At 50.2% G+C, this 19033-nt stretch overlaps 2 protein-coding genes across 3 annotated transcripts in view; one reads left to right on the top strand and one right to left on the bottom strand.

The window, feature by feature from the left end:
- The window catches only part of GPR161 (G protein-coupled receptor 161), a 57492-nt gene that overhangs the window by 9290 nt on the left and 29169 nt on the right, over positions 1–19033 (top strand). The window contains exon 2 of one of the 2 annotated variants that reach the window (XM_075564506.1): positions 13663–14080. The exons of the other annotated variant lie outside the window; for it this stretch is intronic. Within the exon in view, the coding sequence (XP_075420621.1) occupies positions 13707–14080 (374 nt within the window). The 5' untranslated portion in view covers positions 13663–13706. The remainder of the gene's footprint in view (positions 1–13662; positions 14081–19033) is intronic. 2 annotated transcript variants of the gene reach the window in all.
- Positions 9259–9740, bottom strand: LOC142437200 (small ribosomal subunit protein uS13-like). Its single transcript, XM_075540468.1, has one exon. It carries the CDS (start codon positions 9712–9714, stop codon positions 9268–9270), a length of 447 nt encoding a protein of 148 aa, XP_075396583.1. The 5' UTR covers positions 9715–9740; the 3' UTR covers positions 9259–9267.

Genomic DNA, 19033 nt, shown 5'->3' with positions numbered 1-19033 from the left:
ACTTCACTGCCCTTGAATCACTTCTGACTCAGAGTGACTCAATAGGACAGGGTAGAACTGTCTCCCTGTGAATCTTTACAGGAGTGGAAAGCCTCCTCTCTCTCCCACGAAGCAGCTGGTGGGTTAGACCACTGACCTTGCAGTTGGCAGCGCAGCTCCTAACCCTGACGCCACCGGGGCTCCGTCCACTCTACCTGAGATGGTTATGCTGGTCATTCATGGATAGAGCAGAGACGTGTGCCAGGGTGTCTGGTGTCTCATTGTCCGCTCATATGTAGGTCTGTGTATCACATTATTGGGCACCTATAGTGTGCCAGACGTTGTTTAAGATGTTGACCAGAACAGTCTGTAGACCCAAAGTTCTTTGCCCTCTTAGAGCAGGCACCTTAATAGGCCATTAACAAGGCGAGCAAATCGTGCATGTGTGTGTGAGAATTGTTTATTGTTAGTTTCGCTCAGGACATCCGACGCATGGTGACTTTTTGTGTAACAGAGTGGAACAGTTTCCGATCCTGCACCATCCTTTTAGTCATGAAGATGTTTGAGCCTATCATTGTGGCTATTAGGCCGATACGTATTGCCGAGGGTCCCCCATGCCCTGTCCACCCACCACTTCATCTACCATTAGACCTCCCCGGCGATTGATTCCTGTTGCTGACCTATCCAAAGCAAGCGAACCAGACCGTGTTTTGTGATGATGTAAAGGTTAAACTACAGGCTATTGTAGATTATACCTCAACATAGGGAAAATAAGATACAATTGGACCAATAACCAATATCATGGTAAACGGAGAGTAGACTGAAGTTGTCAGGGGTTTCATTTCACCTGGATCCATAATCAGTGCCTGTGGAAGCCACAGTAAGGAAACCGAGCAAAGGATATGTTGGCCAAATTTGCTGCAATAGAGCTCTTCAGAGCAGCGGTTCTCAACTTGTGGGTTGTGACCCCTTTGGGGGTGACCCAATTCATCACAGTAGCAAAATCACAGCTATGAAGTAGCAACGAAAATAATTTTATAGTTGGGGGTCACCACCACATGAGGAACTGTATGAAAGGGTCGTGGCCTTAGGAAGGTTGAGAACCAGGGCTTTAGAGTGTTAAACAGCAACGTTGTTACATTGAAGACTAAGTTGCCCCCGACCTAAGTCCTGGTATTTTCAGTCACCTTAGGGCAATGTCTATAAGGACCGCTGGGAAAGGCTTGGTGCATTTGGATTCTGGTGTTGGCAAAGAATATTAGCTATATCACAGACTGTTGGGAGAATGAAGAAGACCTGGGTTTGAAGCAGGACAGCCAGGATACTGCCCAGAAGCAAAGATGAGGAGACTTTGTCTCACAGCCTTCGAACGTGTTATCCAGGGAGACCAGTCTCCAGCGTGAAGGAGTGGCTCAGCACAAAAAGGGGAATGAGATCAATGAGCTATCACGACACCGGGTCTGCCTCACTGGGCTCAAGCCAGGAGCAGTGGTGAGGGTGGCACAGGACCGGGCAGGGTCTTGTTCTGTTGTACGCAGGCTCGCTGTCAGTTGGCACCCCACCCACTTGATGGCGTCTATCAACAACAACAGTTGGTTTTGAAAACACGAAGGCTTTTTCCTAGTCTGTCTTATTACGGAAACTGTGTTGAAACCTGCCTTGCAGTGGGGGGCTCTGCTGGTATTTGAAATAGCGGTGGCTTAGCTTCCAGCAGCATCACGACATGCAGGCCACCGCACACCTGCAGACAGGGATGGTGAGCGTGCATGAGTATGGTGCTGAATGTGCGGACACAGCTGCATGTACACACTCAGGAAAAAAAGCAGTGAGCCGAAGGGGGCCGTGAAGTAATAGAAACCAAACCCGAACTCCTGGCCCCTGAGTCAGTGCTGACTCATATCAATCCCTTGTCACGTTCTGAGACTGTCCCCGTTGACCGGAGTAGAAAGCCCAGTCTTTCTCCCACGGAGCTGCTGCGGGTTTTGAAATGCCACCCCTGTGGATCGCAGCCCAGTGCTTGGCCACTCCGCCATGGCGTCCATGAAGCAGTAGAAGGGAATATGAAATGTTAGTTTGGATGTGTGCATGGACCCGACGGCCTTTGTGGATGAGGCGGCTCACAAGACTTCAAAGAAGTCAGGGCCTGAAGCAAGCCAAGGAGCAGTCAGTAAAGGTATCTGGGGTCAGAGCCTAAGGCACAGAGAACTTTCGGAACTTCCTCGAGGCAAAAGCATGCTTGGTGTGCTTGTTAAACTCTGAGGTGGCCAAGGTCTACCTGACATGGAAGGAATGCCAAGTAACGGGTCTGATGAGGTTGGGGCGGTCAGCAAGAGCCAGGCCAGGCTGGCAGATGCAGGTGAATACAGGCATGTCCTCTGAGAGATATGGGAATCCCTTTGAGGGCCTGCGCGGAGGTGTGGTGTGCCCCCGCCTTTGAAGAGACAAAAGAAAAGCAAAGCAGCGGAGTCCCCCTCTGGCTGCCGGGTTGAGAAGTTGGCAAGGGCAGACGCAGGCAGATTAGTGAGGAAGCGGCTCAGTAATCCGGGCAGACACTAGCCTGGACCAGAGTGGTTCTAATAGGTAGTAAGACGTAGTTGAATTCTCCGCGATGGATTGACACCAGGGGCTGCAACAGTTGGCTCAGGCATGGTACGGGACCAGGCGGTGTTTCCTGGAGTCTAGGTGTATTTTAGGCGATCCAACAGAAGTACTGTGACGGGAGAGAACACTGGGAGCCAGGGGTGACTAATGTGTGGCGCCTGAACAATTGGAGAGATGGAGGCACCATATAGCAGGAGACGTGGAAGAGCTATCTTGGACTGGCAAGGCAGGAGATTCGAAGTCTGGGATGGGATGTGCTAGACTCGTGATGCCGGTGGCCCGGGGGGCTGGGGTGGGATATTTTCAGTAGCCAGTGGGTTCCCTGAGTCCAGAGCCCACGGGTAGCACTCGCTCCTTGCCTTCTGAGTAGGGTCTCCCAACGGCCCGGTGGTCCAGTTACTGGTTGCATTGCTACCTGGCAGCAGAGTCAAGGAGGTGTGGCTTGGCGGGGGAAGTTCTGGCCTGCTCTGACCCAGCTTTGGTGTTGGGATTTGCTAGATTCTTGCTTCGGGCATGATGGTCTTGAGCCAGTGTCCCTGGAACCTTCCCCGAGCTTGTCTTTAAAAGCTGGCCTTTTGCCCCCTCCCACCCAGGGGAATGGCGGAGTCTGGGCCAGGGCGCCCAAGGTGCAGGCTTGCTCCGAGGCCTTTCTCAATAACTGGAAATGCATCGCCAATATTTTCTTCCTCGTCCGAAAACACTTTCTAAAACCGTGCCCTGAGGGAATTGTCTTTGTCTCTAGTTCAGCCGACCTGTGGGTTTCTGGGAGACTGAGCTGGGCCCTCCCTGTGTGTATTGACCTGGGAGCCTAAGGGGGATGCTCTCTAGTGGAGGCCTTTAAACCCCTTTAAAACGTTTCCGCTACCGCCCGCCGTCCAACTCTGCTTGCTCCTCAGTGTTCCTTCTGCCCTCGAACGTGCCACGGAGAGAAAGAAATGCCACACATAGGTGTTTGATGAGCCGGAAGTTGAGTTATGTTTTTGCACAGGATCTGGGGAGCCCCATCTGCTAGTGTGAGCGAGCACAGCCAGTGGTGTGTGCAGCGGGCTCAGCCCCGAAGTCACTGCCCCGCTAGTCCCTGGGGAGGAGCTGTCTGTGCCAGACATGCCCGCCTTGCTCACCTCCAGGAGCTGGGCCAGGTGTTTTCGAAGGTTCCTCTCGTCTCGACCGGCCTGTGGGCACGAGGCCCTGAGGATGGCTGGCGTTCTCCATTTCTTCATGACGACAAGCCCTGTAGTGAAGGCGAGACCGGGAAGTGAATGTGGCCGGGACCCTGTTGGGAGTTGTTCCCGTGCCCCCACAGCCTTGCCACCTCTTCACCCCATTTGTGTGTCACTTTCTTCTCTCTCTCGTTCAGGAAAGTTATTACACCAGAATAGTAATAGAATATTATAGACTCAACTCAATCTTTGGTCACTCAGTCCACACACAGGGAGAATATGCCCAACAGAGGATGCCAAAGCCGACCCAAACCCACAGCTGTGGGGTCCATTTGAACCCTGACCCTGTGGAACCCTATAGGATGGAGCAGAACTTCAGCCAAGGGTTTCCAAGGCTGGAAAAGAGCCTAATCTCCTAGTTCTTTTAGAGCAGTGGTTCTCAGCCTGGGGGTTGCGACCCCTTTGGGGGGGGTCCAACGACCCTTTCACAGGGTCACCCAGTTTCATAACAGTAGCAAAATGACAGTGATGAAGTAGCAACGAAAATATTTTATGGTTGGGGGGGGGGTCACCACCACATGAGGAGTTATATGAAAGGGTCCCGGCATCAGGAAGGGTGAGGACCACTGACTTAGAGCGATGTCATGTGCAGGGCAGCGAGGTACTGAAGTTGACAATGTGTGTACAGTGTGTGTACGGAGAAGACCAGAGCCACGTCCTCTCCCACAGGCAGAGGAAGAATTCAGAAAGAGGCATAGGCCATTTGGGAATCTGGTTCTAGTTACCTTCATTTTTCTGATCCATTTTCCCCAGCAGACCTGAGCTCCGAGCCGCTACACTTGTTAAACAAGGCCATTCCTAGGTTTGTGGTACCTTCCCTCCACACCAAAGTCACGGTCAGCGCGTTGCTGCTGTTTCACAGTGGCCCACAGGTCAGGGTCGAACTAAGTGCTCCTGGGGGTCTTGGACACTGTAACTCTTTACAGGGGTACAAAGCCTCGTTGTTCTCCCAAGGAGCGGTTAGTGGTTTGGAAGTGTTGACCTTGCAGTCAGAAGCCCAACGCATAACCCACTACGCCACCCGGGCGTCTTGTGGAGAGAAAAGAGAAGTACTGGGGTTTGTACCAGACTCTGGCTTGGATGAATGGGCAGCTCCCTCTGGGACTGCAGAGGCCAGATCCATGTGCCTACCTGCATGGGAGCATGATGAGTACCAGGAAAGGAGGGAGGATGGGAGGGAGCCGGGTAACTGGTCCAGTGCTCTCTGTGGACACCCAGGATGCCGATGATCTCTTTCTGGCTCTCATCACGTTGTGTGGTCTGTTTGGGGGTGGGCTGAGGAGAGAGTTGACTCCTTTTATCTCATTTACCTTAACTCTAGACAGAGGTGGTTGTTAGAATCTTCTTCCCACTCTCCCGCCCCTCAACTTCCATAGCTGCTGATTGATGTGCTCTGAGGTGCTGAGATGAAGAACCCTGGGAAGTACGGCCCAAACAGCATCATCTTAACCTTACCTGGATGTGTTGGAAGTGGTGTTGAGGAATACGTCCTTGCCCCGAGGGTTGCTTATTTGAAAAGTGTATGTACCTACCTGATATTTGAATACTTTATGGGCCTGCCTGGGGCATCCGGCCGTTCCAGCATTTTGGGTTGCTCCGCTCTTCACAAATTATTGGTTGAATCGGCTGTGGGTTACATGGAGGGGGAGTGATGGGGTACAGGCTGCTCTAGGGGGGCCAGGACTGCTGTTCGGGAGAGGCTAATGAGGAGTAAATCAACTACTCCCTTGCATGGGCATATTTAAGAGTATCAGAAGAGAACCTTATTCGAAGAAACACTTTTTTGTGGAGCAGAATTCAGGAGAGGGCCAGTGTTATTTGCTCGCTCCAACCACTCCTAGGGAGGGAGGTGTCAAAAATCCTGCCTCTTTCTGATCCCAGGGGCCTCCCTGTACCCTGGGGTCTGTGGATTGCGGACTCTCAAATGGTCCCTTCGATGGTCTCAGATACTCATCTCCTATAGGAGCTTGTAGACTGGGACATGGATCTTCTAATCCCAAAGAAACTACACTCTCGGAGGGGAAAGCTTCTCTGTATTTCCAGATGAAGACAGAGAGTCCATGAGTCAGGGATGAGGCCAGAGGAAAAAGAGTAGGAAGAGGCTATAGGTGCAGATCTGTCTGATGCTGTTGCTGCAGATATGCCTGAGGGATGGAATTGCATTTGGAAAAAGGACTAGGCACTAGGTTCTGATGTCCAAACAAAGGGAGGGTTGATGGGTTGGACATCAGGGTACATCAAACCATTGGCCAGGATTCTTTAAGGTGCAGGTAATGGACACTCAGCCAAGTTAGCGTATGTGGAGCAGCAAGTTCCCTGGCCTGCAGAACCCAAGAGCAACAGATTTAAGTTAGTAACATCAGCATGTGTGGGTTCCCCTGTTTTCTTCCTCTTCTCTCACTTGTATTCGGCAGTCAGTGACCTCAAAACGCAGTCACTGTTGCCACGTCTATTCTGACTGTTACAGTGCGTTGCCGGGACAGTTTCTGAGACGAACGCTTTACTCGAGTAGAGAACTTTCTCCTTCAGGGTGGCTTGTGGGTTCGAACTGCAGACTTTGTGGTTCAGTGTGCAGTCCACTGTGCCACCAGGGCCGATCAGCTTCCTCAACCTGAGACTCACGTGTTATCAACTTACGACGTTAGTAGTAGGCTAGCTTTCCCTCCAGCAGCATCAGCCCAAACCCTGGTCATGGGTGGTGTGACCATCCATGGATAAATCACCATGACTACCTGTCTGGCCTGGAATCAACAGCTGACCTTGGGAGCTGGGAGTGACTTTTGTTTCACCCAGTTACACGACCCAGAGCAAGGGAAGGGGAAACTCTCACTGCGTCAAGTTAATGCTGACCCACAGTGACGTCTTGTGGGTTTCCAGGACTGTCACTGTGTAAGGGAGGAGAAAGCCCAGTCTTTCTTATGTGGAGCTGCTGGCGGCTTCAAACTGCTGACCATGCACATCACAGACCAACGTGTATCCTTTACAGCACCAGGACTCCTATAAGGGCAGGTTCCTGAAATATAATCAGGGCAACCTTTTCAGTGCCAACATGCAATAAGGCCTTGCTGTATGCCTGGCACTGTTCACGTGGTCCTTACTACATACGTCACGACGGAGCCCTTGTGGTGCTGCCTGCCGAGTAAGCCTTGAACTGCTAACTACAAGGTGGGTGGTTCAAACCTGCCAGCTGCTCCTCGGGAGGAAGATGAGACTGTCTGCCCCTGAAAGATTAACAGCCAGGTCACTGTCCGTTGGAATTGACTCGATGGCAGTGGTTTGGGAATGTACAATGTACACAATGAGAAGATAATATTCATCTTATGAATGAGATATGAAAAAAAGGGAAGTCAGCTCATTGATTACAGCTCACCTAGCTAAAATGTGGAGGAGCTGGGCTTTGAACCCAGGCAGTCTGGCTTCTGAGACTGTGCCCTTCAGCTCCATGCCAGGTAGTCGTGCTGACAGATGCAGCGTGATGGCCAATAAGAATCACGTTTACACAACCAAATTACACAGTCACAGTTACAAATAAATGATATTGTACAGCTGATAAGTGATTTTCCAGGAGGATAAAATCTTGAGAGAACCCACCTTTGCAACTAAAAGCCTGTCGGAAGTTACTGTTGTAAGAAAACCCCAAACACAGCTGCTGCCACGGAGTTGCTTCTGACTCAGAAGGTCTATATGGGATTCCAGGAGCAGACAGCCTCAGCTTTCTCCCTTAGAAGGACTGGTGGGTTTGAACTCCCTACCTTGTGGTTAGCAGCTCAACATCAGGCCCACGGTGACACTGGGACTCATGGTTTTTTAGGACATACCATGCAAAGTAGTTGTTGCCTTGTGTTTTAGTCAGAGCTGTTAGGGATCACTCGCTTGAATGGCAAGCCTTGACTTTGAGTGACTTGGGCTTTTGCTAGTAGCTGAATCCAGAAGTCTGTTCGATTCACTGGCTCGGGAACGTTCCAGAAGACGGAAGGCAGTTTCTTTGGCAGGCAGGGACAGAAAATGCTCATGTTCCCCAGTGACCTGAGAGAGATTGTCTTCTCTCTTGAGGCTCATTCCGGATAGATTTATTAAGGCCTTAATCATGTTACTGTCTACTTGTTTCTCCGAGGAGCAGCGCCAGGTAATTTCTTTGGGCAGCTCGGGGAGGGGGTAGGTGTGGGAGTTCCACAGCACCTTTGTGTCTGGCAGCAGAACTGCCCAGGAGAGGTCATGTGAGTCACGCCTAAATGGGCCCTGGCTTGTCAGGCTTTGGTTAAGCTGGCGCTCTGCCAGGAAGCCTCCCTGGGCCGGGGCATTCCAAATCCCTTCTCCTCTCCTTTCAAGGTGCACCCCTTGGGGATGTGCTAGGGCTTGTGCTTTCCCACTCCAGGCTTCCTGGCAGAGCGTAGGATTTTGAATTTCTCCGGGTAGGAGGTTCTTTGGCCTGCCCAGGGCTGTGTGCAGTCCTGGACTCTGGTTCGACCACTCACCAGTATGCCTGTTCATGGATAGACCCCTGGGGAGCAGGGTGAGGGCAAGAGCACTGCATTCCCCGTTTTCAGCTTCTCACTTGGAAGTTCTGTGTCCGTGTTTGTTCTTTTCTAGGTTACCTTAGGAGCCCTGGTACTGTGCCCGTTATGCTTTGGGCCGCTAACTGCAAGGCCAGCAGTCCTTAGCCACCAGCCACTCCTCGGGAGAAAGCCAGGGCTTTCTCCTCCCATCGTTAGAGTCTTGACAACCCAGAGGGCAGCTGTACCCTCTCTTACAGGGTCACGACGAGTTGGCATCAGCTCGATGGCGGTGAGTTTTATAAGGTTAACAGCCCTGTTAGATTTCATCATGACAAGGTTCTGACAGTTGTTCGTCAGCAAAGAATTGCCGAGTGCCTTCCTGGGTGCCAAGCCCTTGTGCAGGCGCCGGGGAAACGGTAACCCGAGGTACACTTACAAACCTGGACTGAGCACATTCTACCAAACTGAGCACATTCTGAGTCGAATCACGCCTTTCAGAGCTTCCATTTTGCTTAGTAGTTTCGTTTTATCTAGTTTTTGAATCTCCCAGCTGGGCTATTTTTATAATTGTTGCTGACGCTTCGCTTTTTAAACTCACGTTTTATTTTGTGGAGTTCTTACTGAGTTGGATCCCTGTCTGTTCCGTTTTCCTTTCGGTTTATTCTCGCACCCTTCCCCCTTATCTCTGGAGTCAGCTTCTTCATGATCAAATGTTCTTCAGCATTCGTTTAGGGAGGAATCACTAGTAACACTCAGGCTTTATGTGGATCGAAAGTACCGTTCCCTGATGCCCTGAATGCGCCTGAACTTTCAGGCAACAGTGTTTTTCCTTCATAGGCTAGATCATTCCACTATTTCCTGCCCTCTCTTTGTGGCCTCCGAAGAGTCTGCTGCCTGTCTCTTGCTGTTTTATTTTTTATTTGTTTTATTTTGTGTATATACTATTTATTAACAGACAATGTTGATAGTCCTTATTTCTTCTTGGACACACCAACAGTTCGGCCACGGCGGCCAGTGGTCTTGGTGTGCTGGCCTTGAACTCGAAGGCCCCGGAAGTGGCGCAGCCCTCTGTGGACGCGGATCTTTTTCAGCCGCTCCCGGTCTTCGCGGAGCTTGTTGTCCAGACCGTCGGCCAGGACCTGGCTGTATTTGCCGTCCTTCACGCCTTCCTGTCGGTTCAGGAACCAGTCTGGAATCTGGTACTGCAGGATGGTGGTCCCGCGCTCCACCTCATCTTCCGGGAGCTCTCCTGCTCTCTTGGTGAGGTCCATGTCTGCTTTCCTCAACACCACATGGGCGTATCTTCGCCCCACACCCTTAATGGCCATGATGGCAAACGCTATTTTCTGCCGCCCATTGATGTTGGTGTTGAGGACTCGCAAGATGTGCTGGAACTTCTCGGGGATCACGAGAGACATGGCGGCGGCGTGTAGGCCTCCGGTGGAAAGGGCTCTCTTGCTGTTTTAGAGGCGAACGTGTGTTTGCGGCTTCCTCCGTGAGATTTTTCTCCTTGACCTTCATCGCTTTCATTATGATGTGCCCTGGTGACTGCTTCCGGTGGGTGTCGGCACTGGATGTGCCTTTCCATCCGAGGAACCGCGTGTTCTTTAATTTTAGAGGACGTTCAAGCATCCTCTCAATAGTGAGCCGTCTCCAGAGCGGGGAGCGTGGTTGCTCTGGGCTCAGGTAACAGAAATGGAACGGATCCTAGCTTTTACGTAAGTTGCTCAAGCAAGTAAGTAGGGATGTATGTATATACTATATGCACATGCTTTCTCATCTCTCATAGATTCCCAATTAAAAAGATCTTTCATGGCTCGTACGTGGGTAAATAAAAGCCCTGGGGAAGGTGGGAGGGTGCTTGCTTCCCCACAGCTTCTGCAGTCACGTGTCTTTCCAAGCTTGAAAAGGTTTGGACCGACAGAACTGGCATCTCACTGCAGCCAGCGTGTGCCTTCCTTTACCATTAGTGTGTCATTTCCTGTGGACACGTATGTGTATGACTATTTATGTTGCTCTCTGGCTTTTCAGGTTTTCTCTTGATTTCCAGGGATTAAAAGCAAATAGGATGACCAGTCCTTTCTCTGTGATGTTTTCAAGCAAAATTTCTGCCATTGAGTTGACTCTTAGGCCTAGCGACCCTCTGGATAGAGTGGAACTGTCCTTTCGGCTTTCCAAGACTGTTAGCTTCATGGCAGCAGAAAGCCTCATCCTTCTACTCCCAAGGGGTGGCTGGTGGGTTCGAACTGCTGACCTCCTGATTAGAATGTATCATCAAAGCTGTGATGTAAGCTGTTTTCTTCTCCAGTACAGACTCAAATTCTATCTTATGAACCACTATCTCAGGAGTTCTCAACCTGTGGGTTGCGACCCCTTTGGGGGTTGAATGACCCTTTCACAGGGGTTGCCCGATTCCTAACAGTAGCAAAATGACAGTGATGAAGTAGCAACGAAAATAATTTTATGGATGGGGGTCACCACCACATGAGGAACTGTATGAAAGGGTCGTGGCATGAGGAAGGTTGAGAACCACTGCACTGCATGATACTTAAAGGACCCCTGACCACGTAGTTCGTGGTTTCGAGTTGGGCTACTAACGTAGTGGCCAGTCAGGGGGAGAAAGATGAAATGTTGTGCCCTTGCAAAGACTCCCAACCTTGGAAACCACAAGGATAGTTCAACTTTGCTCTGTAAAGTCGCTATGAGTCAGAACTGACTTAATTGCAGCAAGGTGGTTTTTGTTGTTGTTGTTTTTAATTAAATAGATACTTGTTCAGTTAACTCAAGGATAATATGTTTAGATAGAAAGCTTATTCTGAGATACCAATTAATATTTACCTATAAGCATTACTAAAACTAGAACTCACCCAAAAAAGACAAAATATTGGAAGTAACTTTACAAAGATAGTCACAGGTCTTTTAAAATGTATTCATGTCACAGAGCTGGAGGGAACAAATGTTGCATGACTGAATCAAAATTCAGAATATTGTAACAGCCTGGAAATAACCAGCCAAAAATGCACACAGTAAGGTCTAGCAGAAACAATGTTTTACCCTCAAGCTTTAAGAACTTAATTTCCGGGACTGCTGCCTTCAAACAAATTGATATGTACATATATAAAGTTTTAATTCCTTTATATAATTCCACTCCCTTATATAAACCCAGTGACACCCAAACCAGACTCGCTGCCATCGAGTTGATGCAGATTCGTGCCAACCCTCTAGGACAGGGGGACAGGGTAGAACGGCTTCTTAGGTCTCCGAGACTGTAACTCTTTACGGGACTAGAAAGCCCCATCTTTCTCCCAAGGAGCAAGTTGGTTTGGAACTGCTGACCTTGAGGCTGGCAGCCAAACATAACCATTATGCAACTATGGTTCCTGTTTAAGCCCAACAGGACGACAAAATTGCTAAAAAGAAAATGCAGTCTTAGAGTGGGTCTCAGGAGAGTATCCTGATGTTGGAGGTCACGCCCCTTCGTGTTTGACACTCACCAGACTTGGAAGCTATATCACTTGTATTTCGGTGGAAATATCGGAAGCTATACCACTAGTAGGTTCACTCATGGCGGATGGGTTTCAGTGGAGCTTCCAGCCGAAGAACAGACTGCGAAGAAGTAAAAGGCTGTCTTGCGGAGGTATCGGCCCCTAAACAACCTCATGACTACCCATGCAGGCTCTTGCCTGATCGGGGTGTCATGCTGTTGTACTTAAGGCTGTGGTGGGTCAGAACTGACTCGATGGCACGAGGAACCACCGACCCCTCCTAGATTAGCATGCTCAGTTTGAGGGACCACAATCAAGAGACTCGTAGACATCTGTGAATGAATCCAGAGGAGAGGGGCCAAGTTAGTGCAAGGTCTGGAAACCATGTAATTAGTGAAGAATGGAAACCATATCGTTAAGTCTGGGTCTCTCTCTCTCGATCTCCCATCAAGTCAATCTGGCTCATAGTGAACCTATCAGACAGTAGAACTGCCCCATTTGGGTTTCCAAGACTGTGAGGGCAGAAAGCCTCATCTTTCTCCTGAGGAACGACTGGTGGGTTCAAACTGCTGACCTTGTGGTTAGCAGCCCAGTGCATGACGCACAGCCCCACCAGGGCTCCCTGGTAACTAGGACCTGGAGATACCATCTGCAGAAGATGAACACAGGTCACTTTCTGAAGTATTTAGAGGCTTCCCAGTGCATAGGGGTTAGTATTACTTGGCGCGTCTTGAGAAGGCATGCTGTGGGTGGGTGGGCGGGCATCGGGACAGAGGTTGAGCTCACTAGACGGGAACCATTCAGATGGCCAACAGGGCTGCTCGCGAAGGGAAGGGTTGCCTTCTTAACCGGCATCCTCCCCGAGACCACGGGTGTTTGCATGGAGGTGCCAGGTCACCAAGCGCGGTGCAGGGAAGGCTCTGCTGTGGTGTAGGCAGGGTGGGTACCAGAGTACCTGCTGTCTGGCTCCCGGGGAGCAGTCTCTCTTCATGGGAAACCAGAGCAGGTGGGGCGAGTGAGCTGTGGGATCTTGCGGCCGACTCAAGGTGACCAAAAGTTGTGTAGAAACCTTCCTCTGGGATTTAATGTGAACATGTGTCAGCCTTGAGTTTTTGCCAAAGTAGAATTTGAGCCGAGTTCTGGCACCATTTTTCTGTGAGCAGGGACTGCACCTTATAGGCCAGGGTGGCAGTTGGCCAAGCCCTTGAACTCTGCCCCCACCCACTCGTTTGCATGAGGGCTTGGACCCGTGCCCTCCCTCAGCATGCCGGCGGAGAGCAATAGAGACTTGATTCACCCTGCTCAGAGACCTCAGAATAGTTGCTAGGGCCAGCTGAGCGTCCCCTGTGCAGCTCTGAGTCACCTGGGGATGGCGTTAGAATAGAAGGCAGAATCACAGGAAGGGCCTGTGGTTTTGCAGCTTAAATATGATGCTGCTGCTGCTGCCACCGCCGGCTTAGGGACCTCACCGCCTCGCGAGGGCTGAGAAGTCACAGCCCGCAGTGTCCTCCACAGACCAGACCACCTGCCACACAGTCACCTGCCTCCCTTCCCCAGGCTGTGCCTCTGGGCTCTGGCACCTGGCTGTCTAATGGGGGGGCCAAACATGGACTGGCATGCGGCATGCCAGGCGAGGCTTAGGCACGCTCATGGTCTTGAACCCCCGGCCTGAGGAAAGGGGGTAAGATGACTTAGATGGAAGGAACACCTTGTAAATGGAGACGCAGTGACTCCCCCACAGAAAGCAGGCCACAGTGAGAAGCCCTGGCCACGTGCCCTGGGGATGCTCCCCGACTCCCCGTCAGCCTCGGGGTCCTCATGGGAAAAGTGAAGGGCGTCTGATCTGATTCTTCTTCTCCGGGTCTCGTCTTCTCTTGCCAGTTGCTCAGCATGCTGTGCCCACCCCACGGCGAGGCGCGCTGACCATGAGCCTCAACTCCTCCCTCGGCCACAGGAAGGAACTGAGTAACCTCACTGCAGCGGGGGGCGGCCAAGGGGGGGTCCTCGTCAGCGAGTTCATCGCCATCATTGTCATCACCGTCTTCGTCTGCCTGGGCAACCTCGTCGTCGTGGTCACCTTGTACAAGAAGTCCTACCTCCTCACCCTCAGCAACAAGTTCGTCTTCAGCCTGACCCTGAGTAACTTCCTGCTGTCCGTGCTGGTGCTGCCTTTCGTGGTGACCAGCTCCGTCCGGAGGGAATGGATCTTCGGCGTGGTCTGGTGCAACTTCTCGGCCCTGCTCTACCTGCTCATCAGCTCGGCCAGCATGCTCACCCTGGGGGTCATCGCGATCGACCGGTGAGTGTGCGCCCCAGGGAGCAGGTGGGCACGGGATGGATCCGGGGAGCGCGGATCTCGTCCAGCTCTGTGGAAGAGTGGGTGCGAGGCGACCTGTGCTCTGGGGGCGGGGCAGGGAGCAAATAGAGCTCTGCCCCTTCCACTCCTTTGACCAGGGCACCTCTGATCGGCTCTGTGTGAGGGCGGTGCAGTGGCTTGCACATTGGCCGCAAACCGCGAGGCCAACAGTTCCAAACCCCCCAGCTGCTCCCAGGGAGAAAGAGAGGGCTTTCTATTCCCATGAAGCCTTTCGGTCTCAGGAACCGCAGGAGCTTGCCCTGCAGGGTTGCTCTGCGTTGGAACGGGCCCAGTGGCAGTGAGTTTATTGTGGCGCGGTGGGTTACGTGTTGTGCCAGGCTGCTAACTGAAAGGTCAGTAATTCGAATCCACCAGCGCACTCTGTGGGAGGAAGATGAAGCTGTCTGTTGCTGTAAAGATTGACAGCCCAGCAACCCCAGGGAGCGGGTCTTCTCTCACTCATGGAGTGGACTTGACGCTGGAGGGTTTGGTTTTGAGGTTGGGGTTATGAAGCCCCTGGGTGTCGTAGAGTTGCACAAGAAGATTTTCAGCTCACATTCAGGTAGAGGTGCCTCACAAGAAAGGCCTGGTGAGCTACTTCCAAAAAATCTGCCATTGAAAATTCAACAGACACTCATGCTGTAACACACGTGTTGGAAAGGGCTGTGTGGCAACGGGTGGTGGTGCTGCTCGCTATCATTTTATTTTCTCCAAAGGAGGTTCCAGTGCTCAGGAGTTCTAGAAATGTTGGACGCTCAGTTTCCGTGTGAGCAGGAGCAGCAGAAGCTGAGCAAGGTGAACTGTCCAGGCCTCTGGCTCTGCTGCCCCTTCTTCCCCAGCCTGCTGCCTGGTGTTGGCCTGAGCCTGGCCAGGAGCCAGAGTAGGAAACCCCCTCAATCCTCTGCAGTAAAAGGCCTCAAAAATGTGGCTCAGCTCAGAATTGGCGGGGCAGCTGAGGGAGCACAGACAAGCTGTGGGTTTTAAAATCCTTGGTATGGCTGGCTCCCCGGTCAGACAGGGTACTGCCGGGGACCCTCAGCGACCCCTGGCAGGCCCTTTCAGATCCTGCAGTCAGTTCTCAGAGGTAGCTGTGCATATCTTGCAGGCTCCAGCAGCAGGTTTCAAACCCTTGGAGTAGTCTTGCTTGCTAGAATTTTGCCGATTGCAGCTTTATGCATCCCAGGCGAAGCTGGACTGCGGGATGGCAGGGACTGCGCATTCAAGTTCTGTGATGAGCCAGGGAGACAATGGGATCAAGGAAAACATTGTGCAGACCAGCAGGGATGGCGTCACTGGTGACGCAGACCCCAGGCCCCTTGCGTCTATGAGGGTATCTGGGTGCTCCCAGGGACTGCTCCCCGGCTTCCTCAGCAATGCCCTGCCCGGGACCTGCATCGTTGGCTGTCTGTGGCTATGTGGGGAATGTAGAATGAATGGCATCAGCTGTCAGGTTATTTAATGAGTGTCTCCAAGGACCTCCCTTGCCAATAATAAACATCAGTACAGAAAGTAAGACAGATGAAACAAGCCATGCCTGTCATCCCACCAATTGGTAATAATCGCGACTCATGTTTTTAGCACGTGTCTCCAGTATTTTGTTTCTTCTTCCTTTTGGTAAAGTGTCTGCCACAGAGCATATCCCCGTTTGATACTCTTTCATGAACAGCTCTGACAATGGTTACATACCTTCGCATCGCGTTGCCACTCTCCCTGTCTCTGCCCATGTTGTGGTACCCATTAGCTCCGACTTTTTAAAAATCATTTTATTGGGGGTTTGTACAATTCTTATCACGATTCATAGATACATCGATGTGTCAAGCACATTTGTACATTTGTTGCCATCATCATTCTCAAAACATTTTCTTTCTACTTAAGCCCTTGGTATCAGCTCCTGATTTCCCCTCCTCCCACCCTTCCGTTCTCCCTCATGAACTCTTGATAATTTATAAATTTTTTTTCATGTCTCACACTGTCTAACATCTCCCATTACCCACTTTTCTGTTGTCTGTCCCCCAGGGAAGGGGTTATATGAAGATCATTGTGATCCGTTCCCTCACCTCCCTCTGCCCCTCCTGGTTTCTCTGCTCTCATTATTGGCCCTGAGGGGTTTATCTGTCCTGGATTCCTTATGTTTCCAGCTCTGATCTGTACCAGTGTACATCCTCTGGTCTAGCTGGATTTGTAATATAGAATTGGGATCATGATACGGGGGTGGGGAGCAGGGAGGAAACATTAAAGAACTAGAGAAAAGTTGTATGTTTCATTGGTACTATACTGCACCCTGACTGGCTCCTCCTCATGGCCCTTCTGTAAGGGGATGTAGTTGCCTACAGATGGGCTTTGGGTCTCCACTCCGCACTTCCCTTCATTCACAATGATACGATTTCTTTGTTCTTTGATGCCTGATGCCTGATACCTGATCCCATCGACCCCTCATGATCACACAGACTGGTGTGCTTCTTCCATGTGGGCTTTGTTGCTTCTCAGCTAGATGGCCTGTTGTTTACCTTTGAGCCTTTAAGACGCCAGATGCTATATCTTTTGATAGCCGGCACCATCAGTTTTCTTCACTACATTTGCTTATGCGCCTGCTTTGTCTTTAGTGATCCTGTCAGGAAGGTGTAGCTCAGACTTTGTCCCTTAAAATTCTCATCTGTATTTTAGAGTTGAGGTTTTTGCATTGCCCTGTTAGCCAGTTTGAAAGCACCAGGTGAGACTTCTACTCTGCTTCCCCCCCCTCCCCCCCTGGAGAGTTCAGTCTTGGAAAACCAGGGGCAGGTTCCACCCTGCCGGTGGGGTCTTTGGGAGTCAGAATCTACTCGCTGGCAGTGAGGATTGTTGTTTTAGGTTTGGAGTTGTCCAGTTAATCTCATCTAGTGAAATTCTTTTAGAAGAGTGTGATGCTCAAGGCAATGCTTTTTGTTTTTAATTAAATTAGCAGAATGGTTTGGCTTAAAGATGATTTCATGCCATGGTTCTGACTCTATGCTTAAAAGTAATTTCCAGGCAATAGACTCCAGTCTAAATATATCCTGTAAGTCGGTATCCAATAGGAATTTAAAATTTGTTGCACATTTTCCCTCCTTTTGATCAAGATCCATTTACTGGGTCCTTCATGAAAGCATTCAATATTGGTTTCCGAGTGAGTTTCTCTGGTCTCGTGGCAAAGAAGGTCATTCATGAAGGCTCCAGAATGGTTTAGTTTACGCACAGTCACCATTTTAAAGGAGGCTTATTGCTTATGTAAGGAGCCCCCGGGGTTCAGTGATGAAGTGCATGGCTGCTAACTGAAAGGTAGATGGTTCAGACCCACCAGTGCTCTGTGGGAGGAAGATGTGGCAGTCTGCTTTCATTAAGATTGCAGCATTGGAAACCCAATGGCGCGGTTCTTCTCTGTTCTGTAACGTTGCTATGGGTCGGAATTGATTTGATAGTAGCGGGTTTTATAACACATAAGGGTTTCTGTTGTATTTTTTTCACTTGCTAAGTGATCATGAGTATTTTGTCTCATCTGCAAAATATTCTTAAAGGACATTATTTTTAAAACTCATTTTATTATAACAATCCATAACTCAATTATATCAAGTAAACTTGTACAGATGTTGCCATCATTTTCAAGACATTTTCTTTCTACTTGAGGCCCTTGATATCAGCTCCTCTTTATTCCCTCCCTCCCCCCTTCCACCTTCGTGAACCCTTAATAAATTATTTTTTTCATATCTTACACTGCCCAATGTATTCTTTCACCCACATTTCTGTTATTCATCCCCCTCGAGGGGGGCGGGGGTTATACATCCATCATTGCTATCAGTTCTTCCCTTCCCATACCCTCATGGAATCATTGCTCCCATTACTGCTTCGGAGGGGTTTATCTACCCTGGGTTCTGCGTGTTGACAGCTCTTACCTGTACCTGTAGCAATGTACATAAGTCGGTCTAGCAGGATGTGTGAGGTAGAACTGGTGCCATGACAGTGGGGAGGAGGAAGCATTAAAGAGCTAGAAGAATGTTGTGTGTTCCGTCCGTCCAAATTTTTAATAGTTATATGGTATTCCATCCTATAAGTGCATGTATTATAAGTTAATTTTATAGTTCCTTATTACTGAATATTTTTTTAAAACCCATTCTGCCATTGAGTTGATTCCAACTCATAGCCACCCTGTGTGGGGTTTCTTTGGCTGTAAATCTTTACAGGAGCAAAGCCTTGTTTTTCTCCTGAGGAGCGGCTGGTGGGTTTGAACAGCCGACATTGAGGCTCGCAGTCCAGTGTTTATCAGACAATGCCACTAAGAGTCCTTATTGGATAGTTTCAAATAGCCTAGTACTATAAATAGCACATTGAGAAACAATCGTGTTTGTGGAGTTACTGTGTTTTCAGTCGAGCACTCTAATTTTTACTTGACAGCTAGAAGGCAAATTGCTCTTTGAAAAAGTACACATTTTTACCCAAGCAGCTATTTCTCAGCCTCTCAGCAAGACTGATTGTATCATGTTTTTAAAAGTTTTGCAAAGTTTGTTGGGGATGGGCAGGAATGGGGTCTCCTTGTAGTTTAAAATCTGTGGTTTTAAAACACCTTTTACTTTTTAAAGACCCGGGGCCCTGGGCTCCAGGACCAAGAGTCAAGGCAGACACCTCAAGAGCAGGATTGGGGTTGGGCCTTCAGTGTTTGCCAGCACTCTGTCCAGATGGACAGACACTCAGTAAATTGTGCCAGCTGCCTCCTGCAGGGGGCACTCCAGGAGGCTGACCATTGCTTGTTTGGATCTGACATCTAGCTAAGTCAGAGGGAGCTTTTTCACCAGCGAGCGGGACACATCCTCCAGCGGTGTCTTTAAAAGGCATCATCTTTGGGGGTTTATCCCCTTTGGTGCCTTATTCCTTCACCCTGGGAAGAGC

The sequence above is a fragment of the Tenrec ecaudatus genome, chromosome 1 (assembly GCF_050624435.1).
Source record: "Tenrec ecaudatus isolate mTenEca1 chromosome 1, mTenEca1.hap1, whole genome shotgun sequence".
Classification (NCBI taxonomy): domain Eukaryota; kingdom Metazoa; phylum Chordata; class Mammalia; order Afrosoricida; family Tenrecidae; genus Tenrec; species Tenrec ecaudatus.
This window is presented reverse-complemented; position numbering and strand designations above follow the sequence as displayed.